Source organism: Giraffa tippelskirchi, chromosome 3 (assembly GCF_054371585.1).
Source record: "Giraffa tippelskirchi isolate mGirTip1 chromosome 3, T2T-mGirTip1v1.2.pri, whole genome shotgun sequence".
Lineage (NCBI taxonomy): Eukaryota > Metazoa > Chordata > Mammalia > Artiodactyla > Giraffidae > Giraffa > Giraffa tippelskirchi.
The window spans coordinates 72,686,848-72,713,701 of record NC_137277.1 but is presented as its reverse complement, the minus strand read 5'-3'; the positions used below and the strand labels follow the sequence as shown (position 1 = coordinate 72,713,701).

Below are 26,854 nucleotides of genomic sequence, written 5' to 3'. Positions count from 1 at the left end.
ATGGTGATGGCACAGGTTTTGGTTCCTTGCTGGGTTCAGTTCTATCTACCCTCTTTAAAAAAATGATCCAGTGATGTTTGGGTAGTAGCTCTTTTTTTCATAGATGACACATGGTAGCACTGGACTGCATTCTGAACCTCCATGTACCATTCTATGTTTGGGTCCTGTGCCTCAAAAGCTAACAGTGTCTCCTCAAATAAAGAAAAGCCCCCTGCCATCTGCCATTTCCTGCATTATGAACCTCTGTTTTTCAGTTACTTCTTCTTCGTCTTGTCTCTCTTCATCCTTTCTCTGGGCCTCCAATTCCTGGCGATTCTTAGCAGCACCAGCTACATCACCGCTGCTTTTCTACTTGCTTCTCTACATCCTGGTCTTAAAATAAAGATACAGTGTACTGTACTCTATACAGTACTGTAAAGGACACAAAAGCACAACCACTTGTAGAGGATGCATGCACGTGACAATGTACACCAGACACTTGAACTAACTTCTGTGATTGGACACACTATAGCACGTGTGCATCTTTAAAAGGTCACAACTTGAAGCTTCATATGTAAGGGAAAGTTTCTATGCAGGGGACTTACTGTATTTGTAAGTATTAAACTGCACAACATTCTGAGTAGCTATTCTGAGTAGCATGATGAAATCTTGCACTATCTCCCTACATTTCCCCCAGAACTTCAATCATTCATTTGTCCAGTGTATCTGTACTATATATACTACTTGCCCATTAGCAACACATAGAAAAAAAAAACAACATAGTCTATATAGGGTTTGGTGCCACTTGCAGTTTTAGGCATACACTGGGGATACTGGAATATTCATATCCCCCATGGATAAGGGGAGACTACAGTATTTATGAAAAGCTCTAAGGCAATGGAGAGTAATAGGGGTGTGGAGGTGAGAGATAGGAAAAGCTGACCTAAAATGGGGAGCATAAACTAGTAGAAGATAAAAAGCAGACATTACTGGGCTGAGGAAAGCATGGAATCCCTTGTATTACATTCAAAAAGGCACAGGAAATCATCAGAAAGCTCTTACTAGGAAAATGACATGATTTATGAGAATCATGGGAAATGGTTTTAGCTTCAGTGAAGCAAAAAAAAATATTTGGAAATTGTACATCTTGATTTCTTGACAAATGCCATAATAACTATTATCATAATGGCACCAAGAAATATTTCAAACAGAAACAGATAAGTCACCCATGTAAGTCACTCATTTAAGAAAATTTTATGTCAGTGTAGCTGAAGTGAAGGTTTATAGAACTGAAACTCACACTGACAAGTTAAAAGAGATTTTACATGCGCTACTGAAATAATGGCAAATCTTTTGTAATAATTTATTATTTTGGAGAAGGAAAAAATGTTTTAAAGGAAACTGCTGACATGTCAGAAGCATTTTGAAGCATCCAATATTCAAATCAAAATACTTTCTAATATATACTGCCTCAAGCCACAAAGTAGATCAGCAACTTACATGACCAGTCAAATTAATCCTGTCTTAATAAAAAGAATTTAGATAAAGTAGTAGTCTGGCCTCTGCTCACCATAATAGCAACACCCACAGCACACTTTGGTCCTTTATCAGTTAGAGTCTGTATTGGCATGCTGTGATAACAAAGTATCAGTCTTGGTGGCTTAAACAACAGAAATTTATATTCATATAGTTTTGAAGGCTAGAAGCCCAAGATCAAGGTATCAGCAGGTTTGGTTTCTTCTGAGGCCTCCCACCTTGGCTTGCAGATGGCTGCTTTCTTGCTGTGTCTTCATGTAGTATTTCCTTTTTGCACATGCATACCTAATGTCTCTGTGTGTCCATATTTCCTCTTCTTAAAAGGACATCCATGAGATTGTATTAGAGCTCAAACTGAGAGCCTCATTTTAATTTAATCACCTATTTAAAGGCCTTACCTGCAAATATAGTCACATTCTGAGGTTCTAAAGATCAGTGTTTCAACATATAAATTTGGAAAGGCAGATATAATTCATCCCATAAAAGAGGCTTTAGGTGCAAACAACTAAAGTCAAGCCAAATTTAAGTTAAAACAAAAATTATTGGAAATGTTGTCCACAGAATCTAAAGAATCTGACAATCTAAGGATATCCAGAATTTTGGGAAACCTAGAGAATTCAGGTTAGGAAAACTAAAAGAGCAAGAGATAGTAGCAAAGGATGGAATTCAAGTATAGAGCAGATGCTGCCACCAGCCTATCACCACTGTATTTGTAATAAAATGTATTATTCTAATGCTCTGAAGGACTCCAGAACTATTTCTGAGTCTTGTCTCATTTCTTTGAGATTAAAAGCTTAGGCATGGTACGGAGGTGGCAGAAAGAATCTGTTGGTCAAATCCTATGTAACTAGAATCTGGTTCTGTGGGATAAGGGAAAAGGAGAAACCTGCCCCTTTAGTTTCTAAAGTGGGAATTTTAACATAATGGGTAATCTCTCTCTCTCTCTCTCTCTCTCTCTCACACACACACACACACACACACACACACACACACAGCACCAAGGACCTTTGGTTTTGTTTGTTTTGGATATTGAGTCTCTATTCTTTTCTCTTCCCTTTCCTCCCTGGTGAGCAGGAAGAGGTTATATCGTCAGGCAAGGGTATGTGTAAGGATCAAGGCAGTAACACTCTTCATTCCTCCTTCTGCAGTTTCAAGAGTGGGGTTGCTGAGAAGATTAGTGTGTGTGCAGCATCTTAGGTGCTCTTGTCTCCTTAATCTTGATGAGTCTCGGTCTCTTTAATCTTACCTCAGGTGGTTGCTGCTTCTCCTTTGATTAGCAATTGTTCTGCCCTTCAGGCTTCTCTGGTGGCCCAGATGGTAAAGAATCTGCCTGCAATGCAGAAGATCCAGGTTTGATCCCTGGGTCAGGAAGATTCCTTGCAGAAGAGTATGGCAACCCAGTCCAGTATTCTTGCCTGGGCAATCCCATGGACACAGGAGCCTGGCAGCCTACAGTCCATGGGGTTGCAAAGAGTAGGACAGGACTTAGCAACTAAACAACAACAATTTTGATTTGTATAAATATTAATAGGCCCCATTTATTCATCTATTTTTGTATTATCAGTGATATGTATTTAGGCTTTGAAGTGGAAGCTGTGTAACTGAGATTGGGACTTGAACCCATGGTGTCTTAGTTGAAATCACTCACCTGGTTTCAGAACGTAATGAAGCTCGGATGTCTCATTCCAGAAAGAGTTCAGTGAAAGACTAAGCGATAGGTAAAAAGTGAATTTACCTAGAGAGAAATACATTCCACAGGAGTGCAGCAGTGGGCCATATCAGAAAGAGTGGCTCCAAAATACAGCATGGTTAGTTTTTTATGGGCTGGGTAATTTCATAGGCAAATGAGTGGGAGGATTACTCCATTATTTGGGGGAAAAGCGGTAGTTGCTCAGCCATGTGGGACTCTTTGTGGCCCCATGGACTGTAACCCGCTAGGCTCCTCGGTCCATGGAATTTCCCAGGCAATACTGGAGTGGGTTGCCATTTCCTTCTCCAGGGGATCTTCCAGACCCAGGGATTGAACCCAGGTCTTCGCATTGCTGGCAGACTACTCTTTACCATTTGAGCCACCAGGGAAGCCCATTTGTGGGAAGGGGCAGGGATTTCCCAGAATTGAGCCAACACCCACTTTTGGTCTTTGATGGGATTTAGCAAGCTGATTTGTTACCATTGAGTTAGCCACCATCTTGGACCTATTGGGTTCTAATCAGTTTCTGGCACAAGTCCTCCATCTATGGCATTCTTTTAAACTTTGTGGCCTGCCTCCTCCTGCCCTCATTTGAAGTTTAACTGCCAAGGTTGGAATTTCTAGCTCAGCCTTCTTCAGAATCCTGAATGTTTCTTCTTTTCTGTGCTTCGCTTTAAAATGCTAACAGTAACAACTCCTCTATCTCAATGTAACTGTGATAACCAAATGAAATAGCGTGTATACTATGCCAACTAGTTTCTGGATTCAGTTCAGTTCAGTCACTCAGTTATACCCAACTCTTTGCAACCCCATGGACTGAGCACACAGGCTTCCCTGTCTTTCACCAACTCCTGGAGCTTGCTCAAAATTCATGTCCATCAAGTCAGTGATGCCATCCAACCATCTCATCCTCTGTTGACCCCTTCTCCTCCTGCCTTCAATCTTTCCCAGCATCAGGGTCTTTTCCATGAGTCAGTTCTTCACATCAGGTGGCCAAAGTATTTCAGTTTTAGCTTCAACATCAGTCCTTCCAATGAACACCGAGGATTGATCTCCTTTAGGATGGACTGATTGGATCTCCTTGCAGTCCAAGGGACTCTCAAGAGTCTTCTCCAACAACACAGTTCAAAAGCATCAGTGCTTCAGCACTCAGCTTTTTTTATAGACGAACTCATCCATACATGACTACTGGAAAAACCATAGCTTCAACTAGACAGATCTTTGTTAGCAAAGTAGTGTCTCTGCTTTTTAATATGCTGTCTAGGTTTGTCATAGCTTTTCTTCCAAGGAGCAAGCGTCTTTTAATTTCATGGCTGAAGTCACCATCTGCAGTGATTTTGGAGCCCCCCCCAAAAAAAAAATAAAGTCTGTCACTGTTTCTAGATTACCAAGCATTTAAACGATACCCAGTCCCATCACTTTATGGCAAATAGATGGGGAAACAGTGGCAGACTTTACTTTGGGGGGCTCCAAAATCACTGCAGATGGTGACTGCAGCCATGAAATTAAAAGACGCTTGCTCCTTGGAAGAAAAGCTATGACCAACTTAGACAGTATATTAAAAAGCAGAGACGTTACTTTGCCAACAAAGGTCCATCTAGTCGAAGATATAAAAACTACTGGTTTTTTCCAGTAGTCATATATGGATGTGAGAGTTGAAATATAAAGCAAGCTGAGTGCTGAAGGATTGATGCTTTTGAAATGTGGTGTTGGAGAATACTCTTGAGAGCCCCTTGGACTGCAAGGAGATCCAACTAGTCCATCCTAAAGGAAATCAGTCCTGAGTATTCATTGGAAGGACTGATGTTGAAGCTGAAACTCCAATACTTTGGCCACCTGATGGAAGAACTGACCTATCTGAAAAGACCCTGATGCTGGGAAAGATTGAAGGCAGGAGGAGAAGGGGACAACAGAGGATGAGATGGTTGGATGGCATCACTGACTCAATGGACATGAGTCTGAGTAAACTCTGGAGTTGGTGATGGACAGGGAGGCCTGGCATGCTGCAGTCCATGCAGTCCCAACGAGTCAGACACGGCTGAGCGACCGAACTGAACTGAAGCATTTAAAGAAAGTTGTTGACATGTGCCCTCCACCCTCAAACTAGGCGTGGTAAGCTCTAATTACAAATAAGATTTTAGGAATCATCTAAACACTTTCCTAAAGCCTGAAATTAACTTGATAAACCTAATACACCAAAGGAGTTCACGGTTACGCACTCCTCAAATAAAAGGAATCTTTCTCCATTTCTCCATAAACCTTCACAATAATCTGAAGCAGGCCGCACTCGCCAGTAAGCTGGCCCTGCTCCACCTGAGAACGAGAAGAAGGTAACTCCGTACCCTGGCCCTCCAAGCAGCCCTGAGTTGCTGTTGACGCTCGGTAGTCATCCAGGATGGGGATAATACAGATGACTGCTAATCCAGCCGGCAGGAAGAGCCTCCACCCGAGACGAAGATGGGCAAAAGTCGCACATCGTCAGCGAAACAGACTGTGTAGGGACAACACAAACGCTGTGGGTTCCAATCTGTTCCCATCAACTATCACCGAGCCTGTGGCAATCTAGCAAAGGCCAGGCGGCTGAGCGACACCACGTATAACGCGCATTTTCCCACGTCTCGTCTCCGCCCCCTCCTGGCCCGCCGCTGCATAAGCGCAGGCGCAGATTCGCTTCCGGGTTCCGCTCCTCACTACCCACAATGCTCTGCAGCACCAACCTGTCGCAAAGGCCGCATTCCGGCGGCGGGTGAGCGAGTAGCTTTACGTGCGGTGCGGCGGCAACGGCGGCGCGCGTCTTCCTCCTCTTCCTACCGCTGGGCCAGAGTCCGTGAGGGAGTCCAGCTGCGCTGAAGTCTGGCCGGCGCGACCTGTCTCCGCAATGCCCCCCAAGAAACAGGCTCAGGCCGGGGGCAGCAAAAAGGCGGAGCAGAAAAAGAAGGAGAAGATTATCGAAGTGAGTACCTACTCCCCTCCCCCACTCACGCCGCGAGTTCTCAGGAAAGCAGCCTCCCGGTTCCCCGCTCCCCGACTCCTGTTCGCGTCTTCCGGGCCCACGTGCCCCTTGTTTTGGCTCTGTGTGCCCACAGCCCCTTCTCCAGCCTCCTGCTGACGCTCGCTGCCTCTCATCGCTATAGTGACGCCGCGGGCGCCCCCGCACTTAGCCTTTGCTTCTCCGCCCCACACAGCCGCCTTCACCGACTCCCGTGCGAAACGACCCCCCACCCCCACCCCAGTGCCGTCACAGGGTTGTGTCCTTCTCTAGTCACCGAAATTGAAGACGTTTCTAGGCTTGTGTTAAAAAAGAAAAACACGCTGAACTGTCTCGGACCACACTCTTTCTGGAAGGTCGACTTATTACGAGCCTTTGTGTTTTGTGTTTCTTTACCCATCACCTAGGAGTATTGGTTACTTCCTTCAAGCCAACAGATTACTTCTTCGTGACATTTTTCGATCCACCTCTAAACAGTTTCAGGTTACCTGAAGAGAGGAGATTTCTTTCATATCGTATCACACCGTCTTGTACCTGACCCTTGTCACATAGGTTCTGGATTAAATTAAATCGAAAGACGTTTTAAGGGAGATGAGGTTTCTTATCACTAGCTGTGTTGTGTTGTATCTGAATTTGTTATGTATATATATATATATATGTAAATTCATTTAGTTCGCTGATCCTATTGCGTTTTAATGGCAGAGGGACGCTATTGACGTTCCTAAATGTTTTATATTTGTAGTCTAACGACTGTATCAGTGAATTTCCTTAAGAGAGTGAACTGTGTTTGAGATAACATAAACGTATCGTATGGACTTCTCTGGTGACTCTGTGGTAAAGAACCCGCCTGCCAATGCAGGAGACGCGGGTTCAATCCCTGCCTCGGGAAGATCCCCTGGAGAAGGAAATGGCAACCCACTCCAGTTTCTTGCCTGGGAAATCCCATAGGCAGAGGTCTGGCGGGCTACACTCCATGGGGTCGCAAGAGTCCTACGCGACATAGCTACTAAACAACAAGGTATTTCTTCCCCGAATTCCTGCTATTAATCACTCTCATAATTAAACAGTTCCTTGTGTGTGTTAGAAGTAGTTGGAAAAGTCATGACCATTTTCCTACATGAGATATATCTGAATAATTAATGGAGAGCCGTTTCTGGAATAGTTAACTTTTCATTAGAACACGAAAACATGTTGGGTGTTTTGAAATGAGATATTTATTTGTAAATGATTATTTTAATATTCAGCATTTATAGCCTTGAAAAATAATAGCAGTGAAAGCCCCCAGGGTTTCATTGTGTAAACCTAATCAGAACTTGTGTTTGTCAAAATTTCACAAAATTTTTAGTGTGTTTATTGGATTTAACTAACATGCTTATTTAGAATTCTGGTAGCTTTGGCCAGGCCCCAGCTCTGAAGCAGAACATATATTCTTACTGCCAATTTGTGCCATTTAAGAACTGTCTTGAAGTAGCATAACTAGAGATTTGAAAACAGTCATTGTCACCTTCACATCTGTGTCTTTGTGCTATTTAAGAACTGTCATGAAATAGCGTAGTTAGCGATTTGAAAACAGTCATTGTCACCATCATACCTGTGTCTGCTGTACCTTTTTGAACAATCTGGACTCTTGACACTTGGTAAATCTCTGGGGATGGTTACCTGATGGCATTTGGTGCTATGTAAACCCAAGGGCATTTTAGGGATGACATTTCACTTGTTAGCTTCCTTTACTGAGGTTGAATTAACACATTCAACCATGAAAAACTCACATATAGACATGAAATTAAATGCTACATGACAGTTTAAGTATACTTTATGCATTATTGAGTTTTATCTGTGTACATTTTTATTTTTAAATAAATATTTAATTTTGTTTTAAGCAGTTGTATTTGAAAATTATAGTATTCCCATAACTAAAAATGATAGCTATGGATTTATTCATCTTGTAACAAGATTACTTTTAAGGTAAAGAGAAGAGGACTTTAGTTTCACTGATGAAGACTTAACCAAAGAAAAATGGAAAATAGCTGTAATCTTTAGCCAAAAATACTAGAATAGTGGGATTAAGCCTTTCTGCCCACATTTGATATACAATGAGTGATTTTTTTTAAATGGTAGTGTGCTGCTTAGATGTTTACTACCACCAGAGAGGAACCACAATATTGTAAATTGTAGGTTAAGTTTTATCTTTTTTTTGCGAAACTAGATTTGTAGAGAATACTATGTTATTCAGCCTGGTTAGGGCACAGTATATTCCATGTCATCCGGAAGAGCAATTTTTTCATTTTTTTGTACAATTTGAATACTGTTAATAGGCTTTTTATTACCAAAGCCTTTAAAAGTTAAGATGAAGTAAAATGTTTTTTTTTAATTCTATACATTTTACATTTTTTATATACAACTTCTAAAGGTTCCTTTCCATTGACAGTTATTACAAAATATTGACCTTATTCCCCATGTTGTACACTACATCCTTGAGCCTGTCTCACGCAATATTTTGTACCTCACACTCCACCCCTGTATGGCCCCCCTAACCACTAGTCTGCTTTTTTTATAGTCTTTTTTTTTGTATTTTTAAAGTCCACATATAAGTGATTTGTCTTTCTCTGTCTTAATTCACTTCGTATAATATCCTTCGGGCCCACCCATGTTGCTACAAATGGCAACAGTTTATTCTTTTTTATGGCTGAGGTGTATTCCACAGTATATATACCACATCTTCCTTATCTATTCATCTGTGATGGACACTTAGGTTGCTTTTACACCTTGGCAATTGTAAACAATGCTGCTGTGAACACTGGGTTGCATGTATCTTTTCAAATTAGTTATTTGATTTGGTTTTTTCCTAGGTGTATACCCAAGAGAGGAATTGCTGAGTCATATAATAGTTCTGTTTTTAGTGACAGTAAAGTATACTTTGCAACAAACTTACAATGAACATGTGGCAGTTGAAACCTGGTTCCTACTGATAATTGATTTTTATTACTGTAATATTTGTGGAAAAAGTATTGCCTATATTTGACATGTGAAAGGTTAGTAACATTTCAGAGTCTGGTTAATTTTGGAAAGTTTATAGGCATATGACCAGAAATTCTAAATTCACCAAAAATTGATAGTTAAGTAGAACATATGCTTTTAAGCAGCAGTTTTTGTTTTTTTTTTTTTTATGGTGATGCCTTTTTATTTTTTTATTTTTTAATAAATTTATTTATTTTAGTTGGGGGCTAATTACTTTACAATATTGTAGTAGTTTTTGCCATACATTGACATGAATCAGCCATGGGTTTACATGTGTTCCCCTTCCTGGACCCCCCTCCCACCTCCCTCCCCATCCCATCCCTCTGGGTCATCCCATTGCCCCAGCCCTGAGCATTTGTCTCATGCATCGAACCTCTGTTGCTTCCACTGCCACCGTCTTAGACACCCACTGTAGAACAGTAGCATACATAGGTTTTGAGAACTTCAAGAAGTAAAAAGAGGCATGAGAGGCAGCCTAATTTAATGAAAGAAGCACCAGCTTGAGGCCAAATAGACCTGGGTTTGAGTCCCATATTTTGCACTAAAATTTCAAACTAGTTTAGGCAAGTTACCTGACCTATCTAAACCACAATTTCTCATTTGGAGCTAATTCCTATCATTCCAGAACTGTGGGTTAAATGAGATGACATGTAAAGTACCTGACATAAGTTCAATTAATAACAGCTGTTGTTAATTCATTACTATAAAAAGAACTAGTTAGGGAAATGAATCAGATTGACCTGCACTGTTTATACAGTGCTTACTTTCTGTCACTTGAAATAATTAACTTATAGTGCCTGCATTTTTTTTCTTTCCCTGTTTAAACTCCCCAAAATTTCATGAATTCATTTGCATTTATAAGTATTTGCTTTCCTGGTGGCCCAGACAGTAAAGAATCAGCCTGCAATGCGGGAGACCTGGGTTTGATCCTTGGGTTGGGAAGATCCCCTGAAGAAGGGAATGGCTACCCACTCCAGTATTCTGGCCTGGAGAATTCCATGGACAGAGGACCCTGGTTGGCTAACAGTCTGTGGGGTCACAAAGAGACAGGACTGAGTAACTTTCGCTTTCTTTCTGAAATGAGTATATCAGAAAGGGTTATGGTTCTGTTAAACATTCATACAGTTGTCTCAAATGGCATATACTATTTGCTTTCTTTGGCTAAAATTTAATAAACTGAAGTCAGCTTTGGGAAATGGAAGGTTTGTTAATGGAAAGGGGGAGATAATCTGGGTTAAGGCAAGCAAATAAAGGATGTCCAGCTAAGGCCTTGTAGCAGCAAAGAAGTAGTAATTGAGACTTAGAGGGACAGGATCCAGGTGTGTAAAGGATGGAGAAAGAGAAGTGATTCTTGTTGCCAGTGAAAAACTTCAGCTAAGGTCAACTGTTTATTACTTGAAGCTGGATTAACCAGAAGCAGAATATCCATTGCATAGATGGACAAAAAAAATATACTGAGAATGCATGTGGGGCTGAAACTAATGAGGTAGACCAGTGCTGGACTTTGCTCACACTGGTGAACAAAAGGACGACTCCAGTTATCTTTGAGCACTGTTTATTATTGACCTGCCCTCACACCTTCTTCCTTTTTTCAGATATCTTAATTTAAGATGTAGAGGCTGGTCTGTAAAAGAAGTAGGATTACTTAAGGGAAAGAAGGGGGGAAAAATGTCAGTTTTAAGTCAGGTTTGGAGTTCACTGAATGTTAAGGCTTTTGAAGCCTCTGGGAGCCATCCTTTTAGAATTACTGCCTGATCTCTAAACTCCTTTATATTTTATTTCCCATGCCTGAAACACACATTGTTCCTTATCACCTTACCTTTGGGACCTTATTAATCTAATGAGAACCACTATTTCCCTAGGGTTGAGTGTAACCTCTAGTCTTCCCATCTGCTATCCCTCAACCCTTAAATCCAGGTTAATCTTGAGATAAGGGTCTCTCTTATATTCCAGAAGAAGGGAGAGGGAGGCTTTAAGTATTCCAAATTGCAAACTATCCTGTTTTCAAGAGGTACTGTTGGTATATCAGGTCCACAGTGTAGTATTCAGAAAACTTTGTGTACCAACCGACCCAGTAACTTAACTGGTTTCTCTGGGAAGTAGTTTTTCGTGGTGGAAAGAACAAGAATTTTGCTTAGACTCAAATAATACCTGAACCAGACACAGATCTCAGTGTTTGGGGGAAAGAAAGGAAGAGAAGCAAGCCATCTACAAGTGATAAATTTTACACAGCTGCTTTAATTCCCTCACTGAAGTAAGTATTATTAACCTCTTTGCATTTGAAGAAAGAGGAACAGGTTAAATTACTTGCCCAAGGTTATTATTAAGGCAGCAAGTGGCATAGTTAGGATTTTGGTTCCCAAGTCCTTCCTGTTAACCACTGTGCTCCACCTCCTTGTAATAAGTCTTTTGACTTGCACTGCAGTCCTGAGATGCTAGTAAGTTGAGACCCACTTTACAAATAAGAAAACTGGCAAAGGTAATTTGCCCAGTTCTGTTTGGTACTGGAGCTTAGGCACTCTTAACTCCAGAGCTTATACTCTATAAATCATTACACTGTACAGCCTGCCCCTTATTAGCAGTGTTACTTCAAAAGTATTGAGTTTCAGTATCCACATTTGCAGAATGAGATAATATGATCTTTAAGAGGATTCAATAAAGTTATATATTCAGGAGTTTATGTTTAGTGAATGCTAGATGTAAATAAGTGTCCTTTATCTCTGGAAAAAATAATTTCCAAGTTCTAATTAGAGACTTTCAAAATACAACTCATTCATTATCTCTTTAGACTGGTTGATTATGTGCTAAAGCAGTGTAATTAAACCTGAAAAACTGTTTTTCTTCTGGGATCTGGAGCCTATACACCTCTACCAGAAGCTTTTGTCATGAGTACTTACTTTCTAGCTGGCCAGCACCCCTTAGAGGACTTTTTTCTTTCCTAAATCTTCATATATCAGTATCTATCTTTCTGTTTGGCCTTGCTTAATTCTTAGTTTGCTTCTCCTCTGTATTAATACAGAAAGCATGAACTGAACCCCAGATAGGCTCTTCTCTGGCGAGGCATATGTAGATGGTGTTGCACTTTCATGCTAGTAATAATTTAATCTGAGGTTTTCCATCCTCTCATGAGACCTCATTTTTTTGTAAAAGGAAAGTACTTTATGACATTTCACACCTGGCTACTGTATGCAGTCATCTCCCCATATGTCACTTTACCGTTAACTATTTTTTTCTTCTAATTGGATTGTGTATTAAACTCTATAAAAACAAGGGAAGGCAACCATATTTTTAAAAAAATACAGAGAATATCAGCTTGTATATGCCCCCTACTACCTTTTTTTATATGCATAGGCTGTAGGAAACTCATGTAGAATATTGTAATATAATGCAATATTAAAGCATAGGCATTTAAGTGGGAAACCTGAAGTTTTGCTATATGGATGGATATAGAGGAGATAAATGCTGTTTCCCAACGAGAAATAATCTTTTAGAACTAAAATCCTCTTGAACTTTGTGATCTTGAGAGAATTGAAAGATATGTTTTATTAGTTTTTTCCACTTCCCAGTTTGTTCGCATAGGTATATAAGTATTCTCTACCTATAATAACTTTCTTCTCACTACCCTGTCCCTGCTCTTAGAAATAAAATAAAGGCTTTAAAATAGCCACTTAATTTATTTCAGATTGAATGCCTCTCAAAAGATCTCAAGTGAATTTAAGACCTTTTTGCCTCTTTCTTCCTTTTGGAAACTCACTTATAAACAAGAGTATGAAAGAAATCCAAACTCCGACTTGAAATTAGGAGACATCTATAATTTTGAATCTCAGCATACGAAAACTGATAGTGAATGGATGATGAATTGGTTAACTGATTGGTTAACTGTAGAACAGAGCAGTTGGGCCTGAGTGCCCACCTAGGAGTGTGCCATTGAGAAGTAAGTGGATTTGCTCTGCAAAATTTTGCAGAAACTCAACCATGGCAGGTACTAGGTAATGGAGAAGGCAAGTGGCTGAAAATTGAGGATTTAAAGTACAGAAGTAGCTGATAGTTTTTATTTATTACCCCTGCAAGAAAGAGGGTGGAGGTTATAAATCAGGAGGCCTCTCTGCTTCTGTAACTAGGCACAAAGGATGTGGAAGGCATGGTTAAAATGTGAGCCTGAAAAGAGCCACTAAGGTGTCTGTGTCGTAAACTAAGAGACACCTTCTCCTACCTGCTCTCTTCTCCAGTCCTCTAGCCAGGCTTGTTGCTGTCCTAGCTGAAAGATCCTTCTCAAGAGAAGACAGGAAAAAAAGACTTTCGGATACCAGTGTTTGGTGGTTTCCTGATAGGCTTTTCACCTCAGGGTGAAGCTCACTCAGTCTAGTCTCCTGTGTTACTTTCCTAGGATTCTCATACAAATTACCACACATTGGGTGACTTGAAACAACAGAAATTTATTCTGTCACAGATATGGGGGCTAGAAATCTGAAATCCAGTGCAGGCAGGACAGTGCTCCCTCTAAATACTCTAGGGAAGAATCTTCCTTTGCCATTTCCTAGTTTCTGGTGGCTTCCAGCTGTCTTTCGCATTCCTTGGCCTGGAAACTGTATCACTGTAATCTCTTTGCCTCTTTCTGCACATTGCCTTCTCTCTAAACCTGTTTACCCTTTTCTTCTCTTATAAAGATACTAGTCATTGGATATGTAATCCAGTGTGTCTTCGTCTTAATTTATTATACCTACAAAGACCTTTTTCCAAATAAAGCCACATTCTGAAGTCTGGGTAGACATGAATCTGAGGGGGACACTATTCACCCTACTGCGGCATAAGTAGTCAAAGACTATCATTTAGTGCACATAATGCGCATTCCACAAGTGATAGCTGCTGTTGTATTAATAGCTTTCCCAAAGTACTATTTGATGATATTCCAAATTTAAAGTGTTGCTTTTTAGTTAGGGATACTTCAGTTTTAATATTTCCATTTTAGCAACAGCTAGTAATGCATGCATTTTAGATTTGAGTTCTTTAATTGTTTAGAGAGGATAGTTCTATTACCCAAGAAACGAATTCAAAACTTAATGTATCTGTTTATGCAGTATTCCCCCAAATGTGTTAGTAAGTTCATAATCCCTCCTTTTTGGTGAGAAAAATGCTTTCTGAGGTAAAGTAAGATTTAGGATGGCTGCCTCCCCTCTGAGTAAAGGTTTTCAGATATCCTGTGCTTAAGAATTAGAAACCCTGTTGAATAAGCATTTTCCTAAACTAATTTGATTGTTGAACTAATTATCCCGCTGTAACAACTCGGCATATCTAAAACAATTCAGAAAAAGCATCATAGACTAACAAGTTTAATGATGATAATTATATGTATGTATTGAATCTTAATGTATCGTTAATATAAATTGCTAACATTGCAATACTGTTTCTCATTTAGGACAAAACTTTTGGTCTGAAGAATAAGAAAGGAGCAAAGCAACAGAAATTTATCAAGGCTGTCACTCATCAAGTTAAATTTGGTCAACAGAATCCACGTCAGGTAAGTAACTTAAATTTCTGCATTTTCTTCATATGGATGTAATGCAACACTGTTGCAGATAAAAATGTTTGATGCTATAATTGTGTTTCAGAACAGAATCCTACTCTGTAAACTTACGGGTATCTTGTCTTGGTTACTCAGCAATACCTTCTAGATATTCTTTCAAACCATTTTTATATAGCTCTAATTTATTCTAATGGCTGCATACTGTTCTATGATGTGGATGTACTATATCTATCTTTTCCTTCTTTATAAGTAATCACTTTGTTTCCAGCTTTCTGACTTTAAGAACAGTTTTACAAGAAATTCTCTTATACAGGTGTTTTTACATGCATTTGTGCTTTTTATTTATGTAGCTTAAATTATCTGGTAACACATTTCTAAATAAAGGGAAATGGACTTCTAATAAGAAGTTTGCCTGATCGTTCTCCATGGAGATTGTAATACTTCACAGTTTCATTTGTAGTGCATCTGTTATAGGTACTAAAGCTCTTTTTAATGTTTTCCAATCTGATTAAGTATAAAGTGATACCTCATTTTTCTTTTCCTTACTCCTAGTGAGTTTGAAAATTTTCTTCAGCTTTTTGACTGTTTGAGTCTGTACTTCTCTGACTTTTCTATTCAAATCTTTTGCTTTTTTGGTTTTTTGTCTTTTTATTGTCAACTTGTAAGAGAGATATAATTTGTGATGTTTCTGTTACATTTTGCTGTGCAACAGTTTTGAGTTTTTGTACTGTCAGATATGTCTAGCTTTTCTTTTATATGGTTGAAGAGGTCTCCCCTGCCATTAGATTATGTGTTTTTCCTAGATTTTTTTTCCTGGCTATTTACAGTCTGTAATTTATCATATAAATTTATTTTGCATGATATTTCCTTTCAAATAAATAGCATCGTTTATCTCACTGAATTTGAACAACCCTATTGACATACATTAAAGTCTCATATATATTCAGATCTATTTCTAGATTCTTTTTTCTGTCTTTCCCTAAACCAGTACCACATCGATTTTGATTATAGTGGCCTAGTAACATATTCTGTTAGCTGATAAGGCAAGTCCTTTTGTTTAAGATGTTACTCCTTTTCTGTTTTTCTTGGCTGTTCTTAGGCATTTATTTTTCCAGATGAATTTTGGAATTATTTTGATAAATTAGCAACTCATTCAAAAAACTTTAGACACATTTTCTTCAAATCTCTGTATTCTCATTTCTTTTTTTAATGTAGATCTTTCACTTTGAGTTTAGGATTTTATAGACACAAACATTTTAAAAAGTACTTTTTTCACCACCCTATCTCCTTTTCCTTAATTTGGAAACACTTTTTCCATCTGAAAATACCAGAATATATATTCATAAGATGGTTAACTTCCATCACTGATTCTGTCTACAGATCAGTACTTCCAGCATTTTTCTTTCTCTTATACATGGTTTGACTCAAGAGCCAAAAGCTTGATCTTCTACATTGCTGACTGAGTAGCCTGGTCTAATAAAAATGTATGCTCAGCTTCGGAATCAGATCAGCTTGAGTGTGCATCCCTCTATCTTATTTGTTTTATGATCTTAAATTATTTAATGACACTGATCTTCAATTTGTAGTATAGTGAAAGGACAGTTACCCTTGTAGGGTTTCTGTGATAGTTAAATGAGAAGATAATGTAAATCTTCTGGCATAATGTAAGGATTCATTTCAAACATGATGCTTCTTCCTGTTTTTTCTTCCAGTGGGAAGTATATTGACAGGTAATTTAAAATTTCATCAACCTGAGAAAGCCATAAAATGTCTTGTAGACTTGAGAGTACTTTCATTAATACATTTTTGATAATCTCTTGGGTAACTGGCCTTTTATCTGTGAACTTGAGGTATCTAACCACCATACTTAACACTGGAAATGAGCAGCAGTCTTACTGTTAGAGCCAGGCAAAAGATCCTTCCCCCTCCACCCCATCCCCACAAACCGTGTGCTGCAGAGGATGACCCTACTTTGTGTCTCCTCTAGACATATTTCTCCCCACACCAGCTCAGGGCCTCAAAGTCACTTAGTCTGAGTCCATCTTAGGATATACTTCACTGCCTGTGTGGCTGAAGTAGTCAAAGCGAGGGTATGTGCTGGGAGTATGGACAGAGTCTGGATCCAAACCATGTCCTTCTCTGTACCTTCTGTCTCCCTGCACACATGTGGTGGGATGAAACTCAGGGTGGAAAGAGGAGGAGCCAGGGATTGATTCTTGCTTTACTGCCATGCTCCATGTGGAACTCCATGAAACCTGAGTGTTTTAAATTTGAACCTGCTCTTCCGTGTCACAAGGTATGTTTGTCAAGTAGGGGCACAAATCATACTTTATTTAACAATAGTTTGATTTCTAACATAAATACTTACAAAAATGGTTCTGGTCCCCACAAACGTCTGATACAAAGAATACTTTTATTAAAAATAAGTGACTTAAATTTTTATTTTTAGAAAACTTTTTTCATTGTTCTGTTTAAACATATCTGACCACATCATCAAAGCCAGGATTTAGAATGTCTTTAACCCTATTATGATACTTGGCCAGTTCTTTCCTAAAATTTCCTTTCCCTTTAATACTTTATTGTCCTGGATTTCTACTTATTTCTTTGATGTTTCTTTCTTCCTTTAACAGGCTTTTTAGGTTCTTTTGGCTTGTTTAATATTGATATTATTCAGGGTACTGTTCTCTGCTCTTATACTTTTTTATGGTGTCCGGGCATAATCTCATACACACCAAAAGTTTATTATCTCTAAGCAGCTATTTCTAAAATCTTTATCTCAAAGCAGACCTTCTGTCCAGGAATCAAGATCCATGTCCAGCTGCCTTCTAAATAATTCCACCTTTCTGCCCTGTCAGCATCTCATACCAAGTATGTCTAAAACTGAGCTCATCTCCACCTCCTGCCATGAAACCTGTTCCTCCTGTATTCCCAGTCTTGTTTAGCATCACTAACCATACAAATGATAATCCTAGACTCCTCCCTGTCCCTGATACTTCATGTCCAGTCAGTCACTTAGTCCTAACAGTTTTACCTCCTTAACAGCTTTCTTCCACCTTTTCTCCATCCTTGCTACTAATGCCTGTTTTAAGCTCCTGTGCTTTCTTGGCTACAGCAATTGCATTAGCCTCCTAATTTTCCTTGCCTTCATTCTTGGACTCCTTTCAGTCCACTCTTCATAAAGTTGTTATTGTGATCTTTATGAAATGCAGTCTGATTGTGTCACTGGCTTACTTTAAACTCTTGAATCTCACCCTGTCCACCTGTTGATACAGTCCACATTTTTCATTGATGTCTATCATACCCGATTCATCTATGCATTGGTTGGAGCTTCTGTTTCTGCATTTCTTGCTTATCAAAAGAATTCATCCATAAAGTATTAGCTCAGTCTAATTTTCTTAGGCATATAAACATTCTTTGTTTCCAGAGCACGGTGTATTATTTTATAGTTGCTGACATGTCTGTCTTCCCACTAGATTCTGAGCTTCTTTAAATAAGCATCTTTGTCTTTTCATCTTTGTATCCCCTGTCATCTAACATAGGACCTGACATATAAATGTTTGGATGAAACCTCTAATCATATTAGGTATGTAAATTGTGTGCCTGGGACTATGTCATATGTCATGTTTGTTTTGTTTTGTTTGGTCTCCCACATTGACCTAGCCCAGTGTTTTTCCCAAGGGTACTTACAGGTATTTGGGTTGGTACAATTCTTTATTGTGTGGGACTGGGCATTTTAGGATGTTTATATCTGATCTTCAAAATGCACCTACTTATTTCTGAGGAGTAGGTTGTTGTCATAAGAAGAAATTCCCAGGTGAGAACCATTTGCTAAAAATGCTGGGCATGTAGCATATGCTTAATAAATGCTATCGCTATAAGCTTTGAGTATGCTCTTAACTCAGCATGGTACCATGTATAGGTTTTTTATGAGTCAATTGCTCTACAAGATTTAGCAATTTCATTTACTAGTTTGACACACCATTTAATATATACTGGAAGGCCATTGTAACATTGATATTAAGTAAGAACTATATACATGTAATATGTGATTGTCTTTGTTATGTCAGTGATATAGATATTACTGTGTAGTGAAAACAGTTTTATTATATGACATCAAATTTATTATGTCACACCTGGTAATATTATAGGTAGCACAAAGTGAAGCTGAAAAGAAGTTGAAGAAAGATGACAAGAAGAAAGAATTGCAAGAGCTAAATGAGTTGTTCAAACCTGTAGTTGCTGCTCAAAAAATAAGTAAAGGTAAACTTTAAATTTCAGAAGTGTTTTTACCAATGTGATTCATATTTGAAAACTCTTAAATGTTTTCTTCAGTTGTATATGCTGTGAAAATAATACTCTGTCAAAATTATCGATGTCGATTCTTATCATTCCTTTTTATATGTGCATAGCTGTGTCATACAACTGTTAAGTCCAGCCAGTAACGCCCCCACCCCCCATAAGGGAAAATTAAGAATTTTGGCAGTCTACTAGTTGATTTATAATCTCTGATCTTTGGTAGTAGACAAAGCAAACCTATGGTTATAAAAACTGCAAATCCCAAACTCTTGACACTGCAAGTACATTTATATTTATATTTCTCTTTTGCCTCTTACCTCATTGACTCCAACTAGACAAGTAACTATAGAATAACATATGCACTTACTTGATTTCCTACCCCCTTGCTCTCTTTTTTGGTAAGAATAAAGGAAACAAATACAGATATAATAGGCTATAGAAAGAACTTCAAAGAAATGTCTTAATATTCACCTATATGTGTGGTATTTCCTCTCAAACCAGTGAACAGAAAATAACAAATTAACCAAAAGTAATTATATCTTAGAAAGAAGCTGTACTTTGTTATCTGAAAGTTTTTAATGTAAATACCATGTGCTATTTGACTTAGGTGCAGATCCCAAATCCGTAGTATGTGCATTCTTCAAGCAAGGACAGTGTACTAAAGGAGATAAGTGTAAGTTCTCTCATGATTTGACTCTGGAGAGAAAATGTGAAAAGCGAAGTGTTTACATTGATGCAAGAGATGAAGAACTTGAAAAAGGTATTTTTTTTTTAAGATATATTCTTAACAGTAAATGTATTTTTGATTTGTTGTTACTAAAATATTTAGTAGCTTGAAAACCATTTCGGTCTTAGTAGGACTGTGTTTGTCCTGAAGAATAGTTTGTTGTTTTATGCAAAATCTGAATTTATCATATTACGGCCTTTGATTAAGAAAATGAAGATATTTAAAAACCAGTGGCTTGTTTAGTATTCTTCTTTCACCCTTTCTTCTGGTACTACCTTCTCATTTGCCTGAACTACTTAGATTTGGTGAAAATCTCACAACACTGTTTATTCTTACCTTTGGTGTTTTAAAGGAAACGTGTTAGGTCATGAGTTTTATAATACAGCTTTCTTGTGTAAGGATATATGCAATGTATTTTGGGGACAGTAAACAAAATTACAGTATTTAGTCTCCACGTCTCTCTCTATTTAGATACTATGGATAATTGGGATGAGAAAAAACTGGAAGAAGTTGTGAACAAGAAGCACGGTGAGGCGGAAAAGAAAAAACCAAAAACTCAAATAGTATGTCCTTTTCTTGAATTGAGTTGCTTTGGTATTTATCATTAGGGAGAGTTATGTGGCAATATATTTCTGCTGTTTTCTACTAGATGATTATACTGGATCTTTTCATAAAGATAAGGTGATCAAGCTTTATGTTTGGAATATACAAGTGTCAGTTACACATAATTCTTGTTCAAAAGTGACTTGAAAATCATGTGACTAAAGTTCTTCAAATGCTATTTTCTGAGATGGTTTTACTTTCTCAAACGTGGATGAATACACGTTTTCATCTAAGAATTCTTAACTTTTTGTGCCAAATGAATGGAGGAAGAACTGTTAAACTACCCTGTCTAATTCATAACTTATTCTGTTTTAATGGTAGGGAGACATTTAATCGTAAAGGTAAAAATATTACGTATGAATTGCAAAATGAGTTTTTGGTACATAATGGTTCTAGTATTATTCTAGGAAATGTACTTTTACAAGTCAGTGCCCTATTTCTCAGATGCTACATTCACGTCCACATACTCATTCTGTAGTATATTTGCAAGTGAAAAACCTTGCTGTGTTAGAAAAATTCTGAATATTGTTTTTACTTATCTCTTGTAGACTTTTAGGAAAAGAATATTGCTTATTAGTTAATTTTTCTACTTATTTGTAAAGTGTATTACCTAAAGCTTCAGTACAGTTGCATCTTGCACCCATTCATGCCTTGCTCCCTTCTTATATAAAATTGACTATAATTTCAGATAATTGAAATAATGTTTGTATCTTTACTGCATGTGGTTTTTAGAAAAGATCAAACCAAAACAAAGTTATTGTTTTTATTTTCTTGTAACCATTTTTAATTTCTCATATTTAAAAACCACTCTTTGGATTGCATTTACAAAGACTAAATGGCAGCAAATCCTTTTGTATAATTCAGTTTAGAGAAGGTCAAAAATAAATATGTTATACAAATCCTCTCTAAAGGAAAGTTACCATTGTATTAGATATTAAGATTAATGTATATTTACATTTCTGTACACAAGGTATTCTGTACCTAAGTGGTTAGCTTAAAAAAGATGTAACTTGAATATACCTGTTCCATATACCTAAGCATTTACCTTGGAAACGGACCACACTGAGCCACTACTTGTGAATAATAATGTCTCTCTAGGTATGCAAGCATTTCCTTGAAGCTATTGAAAACAACAAATACGGCTGGTTTTGGGTCTGTCCTGGAGGGGGTGATATTTGCATGTATCGTCACGCACTTCCTCCCGGATTTGTCTTGAAAAAAGATAAAAAGAAAGAAGAGAAAGAAGATGAAATTTCCTTAGAAGATCTAATTGAAAGAGAGGTAGCTGTTCTCTTTTTCCTACCATAAAACTCTAAAGCAGTATTGTGAAATTCTAATATTTACCACTTGGGGGCAACAATAGCATGTTGTTATGAAAGGGAAAAAATAATATGAATTTTTTTCAAAGCTTCCTTACTTTTTATTTCATTACTCTTACATGTCAAAAATGTAACCCTAGCCATAATCATGATATTAATTTTAGGATTGTGAAACAATTTTGTTAAGTGCTAGCCACTGGCTTATCAAATTGTTTTCATAAGATTCATTTACTGGTACATCAATTCATGAAAATGCTTAGTCAGTATTCAGAATGATTGAACTTGAAGTTTTAGATGTTTTCCTTGATGTCTTTATTTTTTTGGCATTTTACCTAGTTATTTATTGGTTATTTTAACATGTGAAAGGAGACAGCTCCACTACAGCTTTTCAAGTATGTTTCATCATTCCTGGACTCAAGGACTCTTCATCTGCTCATCTCTGGTTCAGCACAAGAATTTTATCCTTTGAGCTAGCAGATAGGGTTACTGAGTCAACAGATAAGGCTCCTGGCAGTGACATGAAAATGTTGAGATTATTGGAAATATTAGATTTAGGGTTGTATGCTTCAAACGGTATCCATTTTGCCTTGCTATGGGTGGTCTAAATATGTTTTATAAATGTCTAACTTTGAAGTTATATATGTTTGTTCTTAAAAGGACATATCATTTGGTGTCTCACACAGGAGGCAATATATTGTGATAAAAAATGTAGACTTGGAGTCAGATATATTTGGAATTATTTGTATCCTAGTTCTGCTGCATATTATCTAAAACCTCATCTTTTGAGAATCACAAATGAAACTTGGATATATTGCTGCTTTTCGTATTTATTGTTTTCATCAATTGACTTTAAGACTATTTCTCATGACAAGTTTTATTCACCTTCGATTTTGAAAAGACATCTAGCTCAGAATAATATATTTTATAGTGTTTAGAAATGTTTGTATCTGTGGACACTCATTTTGCTCCTTGCCATGTAAAGTAAAGATAAAGCAGTTAACTCCAGATTTAATGTCTTCATAACAGTCATAGCAAGGACTTAATTGAACTAAGAGAAAATGATTAGATATTATCATAGATAATTTTAGGGGGAGAAAATTAACTTTTTTATCTTTGCAGCGTTCTGCCCTAGGTCCAAATGTTACCAAAATCACTCTAGAATCTTTTCTTGCATGGAAAAAAAGAAAAAGACAAGAAAAGATTGATAAACTTGAGCAAGATATAGAAAGAAGAAAAGCAGACTTCAAAGCTGGAAAAGCATTAGTGGTATGTCCCAAACTCCTAAATAGGCTTCTATTCTTTTGTTGATTTTATAATTTCTGTATTATGGAAGATTTTATCTCTATTTAATTATGTATTTGTCTAAAATCAATGACCAGCAGAGATTTCCCTGGCAGTCCAGCAGTGAAGACTCCACACTTCCACTGCCAGGGGCCTGGGTTCAGTCCCTGATGGAGGAACTAAAATCCCACATGCTGTGTGGGACCGCCAAAAAAACAAAGGATTTTTAAAAATAAAATCAGTGACTAAGAAATGTTTGAAGTTTCTCCTGAGCTGATATATGTGTGTATTTGAATAGATTAGTGGTCGTGAGGTGTTTGAATTTCGTCCTGAACTGGTTGACGATGATGATGAGGAAGCAGATGATACCCGTTACACCCAGGGAACAGGTGGTGATGAGGTAAGGACGCTTTGGCACTTTATCTTCTCATGTTGATTGAGAGAAACAATAGAGAGTGACAACGGAGCAGTATAGTTAAAAGTACTAACTTGGAGGCCTTGGTTCAAATCCCTACTGTACCCTGGGAAATTAGCTACACTCTAGGCCTCCACTCTAATCCGTAATACTGCCATAATGATAATCCTTCCAGTCACATACTGCCATAACGATAATCCCTACTTCTGAGAATTAAATGAGTTAGTGAGTTCATATTTGATTATACTTCTTTATACAGCTTGGGACAGTGCCTAATATAGTGTTAAATGCTTGAGTGTATTAGCTGTAAAATGTTTTACTCTCCCTCTCAAAAAAAAAAGGTTTTCGTTTAATACTTTATAGTAAAAAATCATTAGAGACACTAAAAAGTACAGAGAAGGGAGCAGAAGACAGCAGCAGAATTATTGATGATAGATAAACTTAGTATTATTAATGTTAATATTTTAACTATAAACTATATTGATTAATAAAATAGCAAATAGCGTTTGATTTTTCATATGATTATCATAAAATTCTGACTTCTGCCTTTGAGTTAAAAAATTAAAATGTGTATGTAAAACTATGATGTCAGGAAGAAGCTTCAAGTATGACATTTCTATTCCTTTCTCAGAAAGTTTATAAAAGAAGTGAATTTTGGCAATAGTCATTTGTTTTCACTTGGCACTATTAATTTTCTATTATTAAGATAAATGTCAGAGGTAAAGGACAAGTAATTTATGAAAAATATTTTTATTAGTAACACTCCTTTTCTATGTGTTTTTAAAGGTTGATGATTCAGTGAGCGTAAATGACATAGATTTAAGCCTGTACATCCCACGAGATGTAGATGAGACAGGTATTACTGTAGCCAGTCTTGAAAGATTCAGCACATATACTTCAGAAAAGGATGGTAAGTATGCTAGTTTTTGTGTAATTCTACAAACTAAGAAACTGTCTAAAGGAGGTTAGACTAGTCTTGGCAAACTTAGATGGCTGCAGGTACCAAACTGGTAACATAAACGTATGATTTGGCTGAATATAAAGGTAGTAAATAGTGGAGACTGTGGAAATGGGTGGCTGGTTGGATATTGAACCCATTAACTGAAACTTGAAGGGAATGAAAATGAGTTTGAACATTTAGCTAATGAGTTCAGTTTGGGAGCACACGAGTATGACATATTTTGGTTATCAAAAGTGGCGTTGTCTAGGATACTATGTAGACATTCCCAGGAGGAAAAGGTTTGAAAGTCATCTGCATTCATAGCTAACAGTGAATGATTTCACCCAGGCACAATACGTAGGATAAGAATGTTCTAGAACAGACTGCTGAAAACATTAATGTTTTACAGTAGTAGAAAGGAAAAAGCCTGGGAAAGATACTGAGAAGAACAGAATTTCAGGAAGATTAAGTCGGATGAGAATTAGAAATAATTATGACTAGGGAAAGAATTGTAAGAATAGAGGACACAGTTTTCACTGGGACTACAGTGGTATGAGGAATGAGCAGAAAAAGTGAATATAAATCACTCACTTATAAGAACTTTTAGAGGGAGACATGGTCATGAGAGAAGCGTCTTTTAGAATATGGGAAATGTAAATATTATCTGTTGGCCAGAGAAAAAAGATCTGAAAAAGACAGAAATATTGAAGATGAAACCATGCTAGATATAGAATCAACATCTGGAACTGTAAGTAGTTAAGTTTGATTAAGAATAAGAATGGAAAGGAGGCTGGCTTACGTATATTTGGAAATAAAAGATTGCTAATACAATTTATATCTAATTGTGCCTTGAGTGAGAATTAAAAAATAAAGTTTGGCACAGCTGCTGTGAAAGAAAAGCGTAGACAAAAGTTGAGGGGAGAAAAAAACTAAACCTTACTTTTACAGTAAAGGAATACAAGTTATAACTGGAAAAACTGGCCTGCCCTCCTGAGATTTGAGAATGCTGTCAGACTATTGTCTTAATGCCAATCGCAAACTAATTTGCTCCTTTTAGAAGTAGGGCTTTGTTGGTAATAGGCACAATTGCAAGTACCTCAGAGGTTTTAATTCCTAAGAATTTGTCATCAGAGAGTATGAAATAACTTTAAGCTGTTGAAAATTCTCTTCTGTTCATTATTGGTAAAGGGAAGCATTTTGTTTTGTCAGTCTTAATAACTATAGCCTGAAAGAAGTAGTTGCATAGCCCCAGGGGTTTTTTCCCACAATTTGATGACAAGATGAAATGTTCCTGCATTCACACTCATTTACACCTTTACAACTTGTGTGACTTAACTATTTGTAAAACCAAAAGGTCAGTAGCTGCTTGTATCATAAACATTTTTTAGATCACATAATCGTTTCAAAATACATGGAAGTTGACTTTAAAAACCTAATTGTTGGGTCATGTAGAGAATACAGAGTTGTATAAGCTAAATCTTGCCCTCAGATGTATTAAATAATCATTAATGTATTAAATGTCTTCAGTTAAAGACATATTTTATAGTAGGTTTAGAAAAGTGATACAGATAAGCTCAAAGAAAAATCAGTTCTTATTAGAGTAATCTTAAGGAAGGCTTTCATGGAAAAAGGAAAAGAAGTATATCAGTCTGTAACTGTTCCTAATTGACTAGTGTTTTCTTTTTCTAGGCCTTATTGATTTTAATTTTTATTTTTAGAAAACAAATTAAGTGAAGCTTCCGGAGGTAGGGCTGAAAATGGTGAGAGAAGTGATTTGGAAGAGGACAACGAAGGGGAAGGACAGGAAAATGGAGCCATTGATGCTGTTCCTGTTGATGAAAATCTGTTTACTGGCGAAGATTTGGATGAACTAGAAGAAGAATTAAACACACTTGATTTAGAAGAATGACACCAAACAAGTCAGTGAAAAAATTGAGCCAGCTCAGCATGAGTTGAAATTGACTACATTATAATTTTTTTCCACCTAAAACTCTTCAACAGGATGTTTGTTTCCCATGCTGATTCTGTAGGGCTTACTTCCTCCAAAAAAGGAATATTCTCCCTACATCTTGTCTTCTGACTTTGGCTACATCTCATAGTAAGTTCAGAGTAGTTCATGATAAATTAAAGATAAATGGTCATTGCAGAAAATGATTGATTGTTGTAATTGTCCACTCAAGTAGGAAGTGTAAACTGCTTTTCCAGCTTTTGATTTTCATTGGGCATGTGTTGTTACAAGGACAACATAAATTTAAATTATCCTTCATTTAATGCAATTTTTAATGAGTGATTCTATTTCCTTTGTATTTATATGTTTAAAAGACTGCCTAAGATATGAGCCTGTACTTCATCAAGGAAACTGCATATGCAGATTCAGTATTGTATATCTTTGGACAATTAGATGGACATTTAAAATGAAACTTCATTAATCTGACAGGATCAACTGCAATGCCCTATGTTAAACTGTTTGAAACTACTCCCTTTTCTTTTTTGCCAATAAAGTTGTAAATAAAAACAGTGATACAATAAATTCCAAA

General features: G+C 37.3%; 1 protein-coding gene and 1 long non-coding RNA gene across 3 annotated transcripts in view; one reads left to right on the top strand and one right to left on the bottom strand.

Annotated features, from left to right (window-relative positions):
* The window catches only part of LOC145542381 (uncharacterized), an 11,166-nt gene extending 4,829 nt beyond the window's left edge, over nt 1-6,337 (bottom strand). The window contains exons 1-3 of the long non-coding RNA XR_014079818.1: nt 5,923-6,337; nt 5,548-5,696; nt 2,762-2,845 (exon numbers count right to left, since the gene is read on the bottom strand). This is a non-coding gene — a long non-coding RNA (uncharacterized LOC145542381). The remainder of the gene's footprint in view (nt 1-2,761; nt 2,846-5,547; nt 5,697-5,922) is intronic.
* On the top strand, nt 5,968-26,854 carry ZC3H15 (zinc finger CCCH-type containing 15). Of its 2 annotated transcripts, none has more exons than XM_081581059.1 (10): nt 5,968-6,158; nt 14,629-14,730; nt 18,885-18,996; nt 19,640-19,792; nt 20,231-20,322; nt 21,461-21,643; nt 22,801-22,947; nt 23,261-23,362; nt 24,164-24,287; nt 26,036-26,854. In XM_081581059.1, the coding sequence occupies exons 1-10, from the start codon at nt 6,084-6,086 to the stop codon at nt 26,224-26,226; spliced, it is 1,281 nt and encodes a 426-aa protein (XP_081437185.1). In that variant the 5' UTR covers nt 5,968-6,083; the 3' UTR covers nt 26,227-26,854. The 2 variants fall into 2 exon arrangements, with proteins under 2 accessions (XP_081437185.1, XP_081437186.1); XM_081581060.1 differs by having other exon boundaries at nt 14,629-14,734; nt 18,889-18,996.

Coding starts and splice junctions, on each gene's coding strand:
- ZC3H15 (XM_081581059.1), top strand. CDS start 6,084: ATGCCCCCCAAGAAACAGGCTCAGGCCGGGGGCAGCAAAAAGGCGGAG. Junction 14,731..18,884: donor GTCAACAGAATCCACGTCAG/GTAAGTAACTTA, acceptor GTAATATTATAG/GTAGCACAAAGTGAAGCTGA. Junction 22,948..23,260: donor AAGCTGGAAAAGCATTAGTG/GTATGTCCCAAA, acceptor GTATTTGAATAG/ATTAGTGGTCGTGAGGTGTT.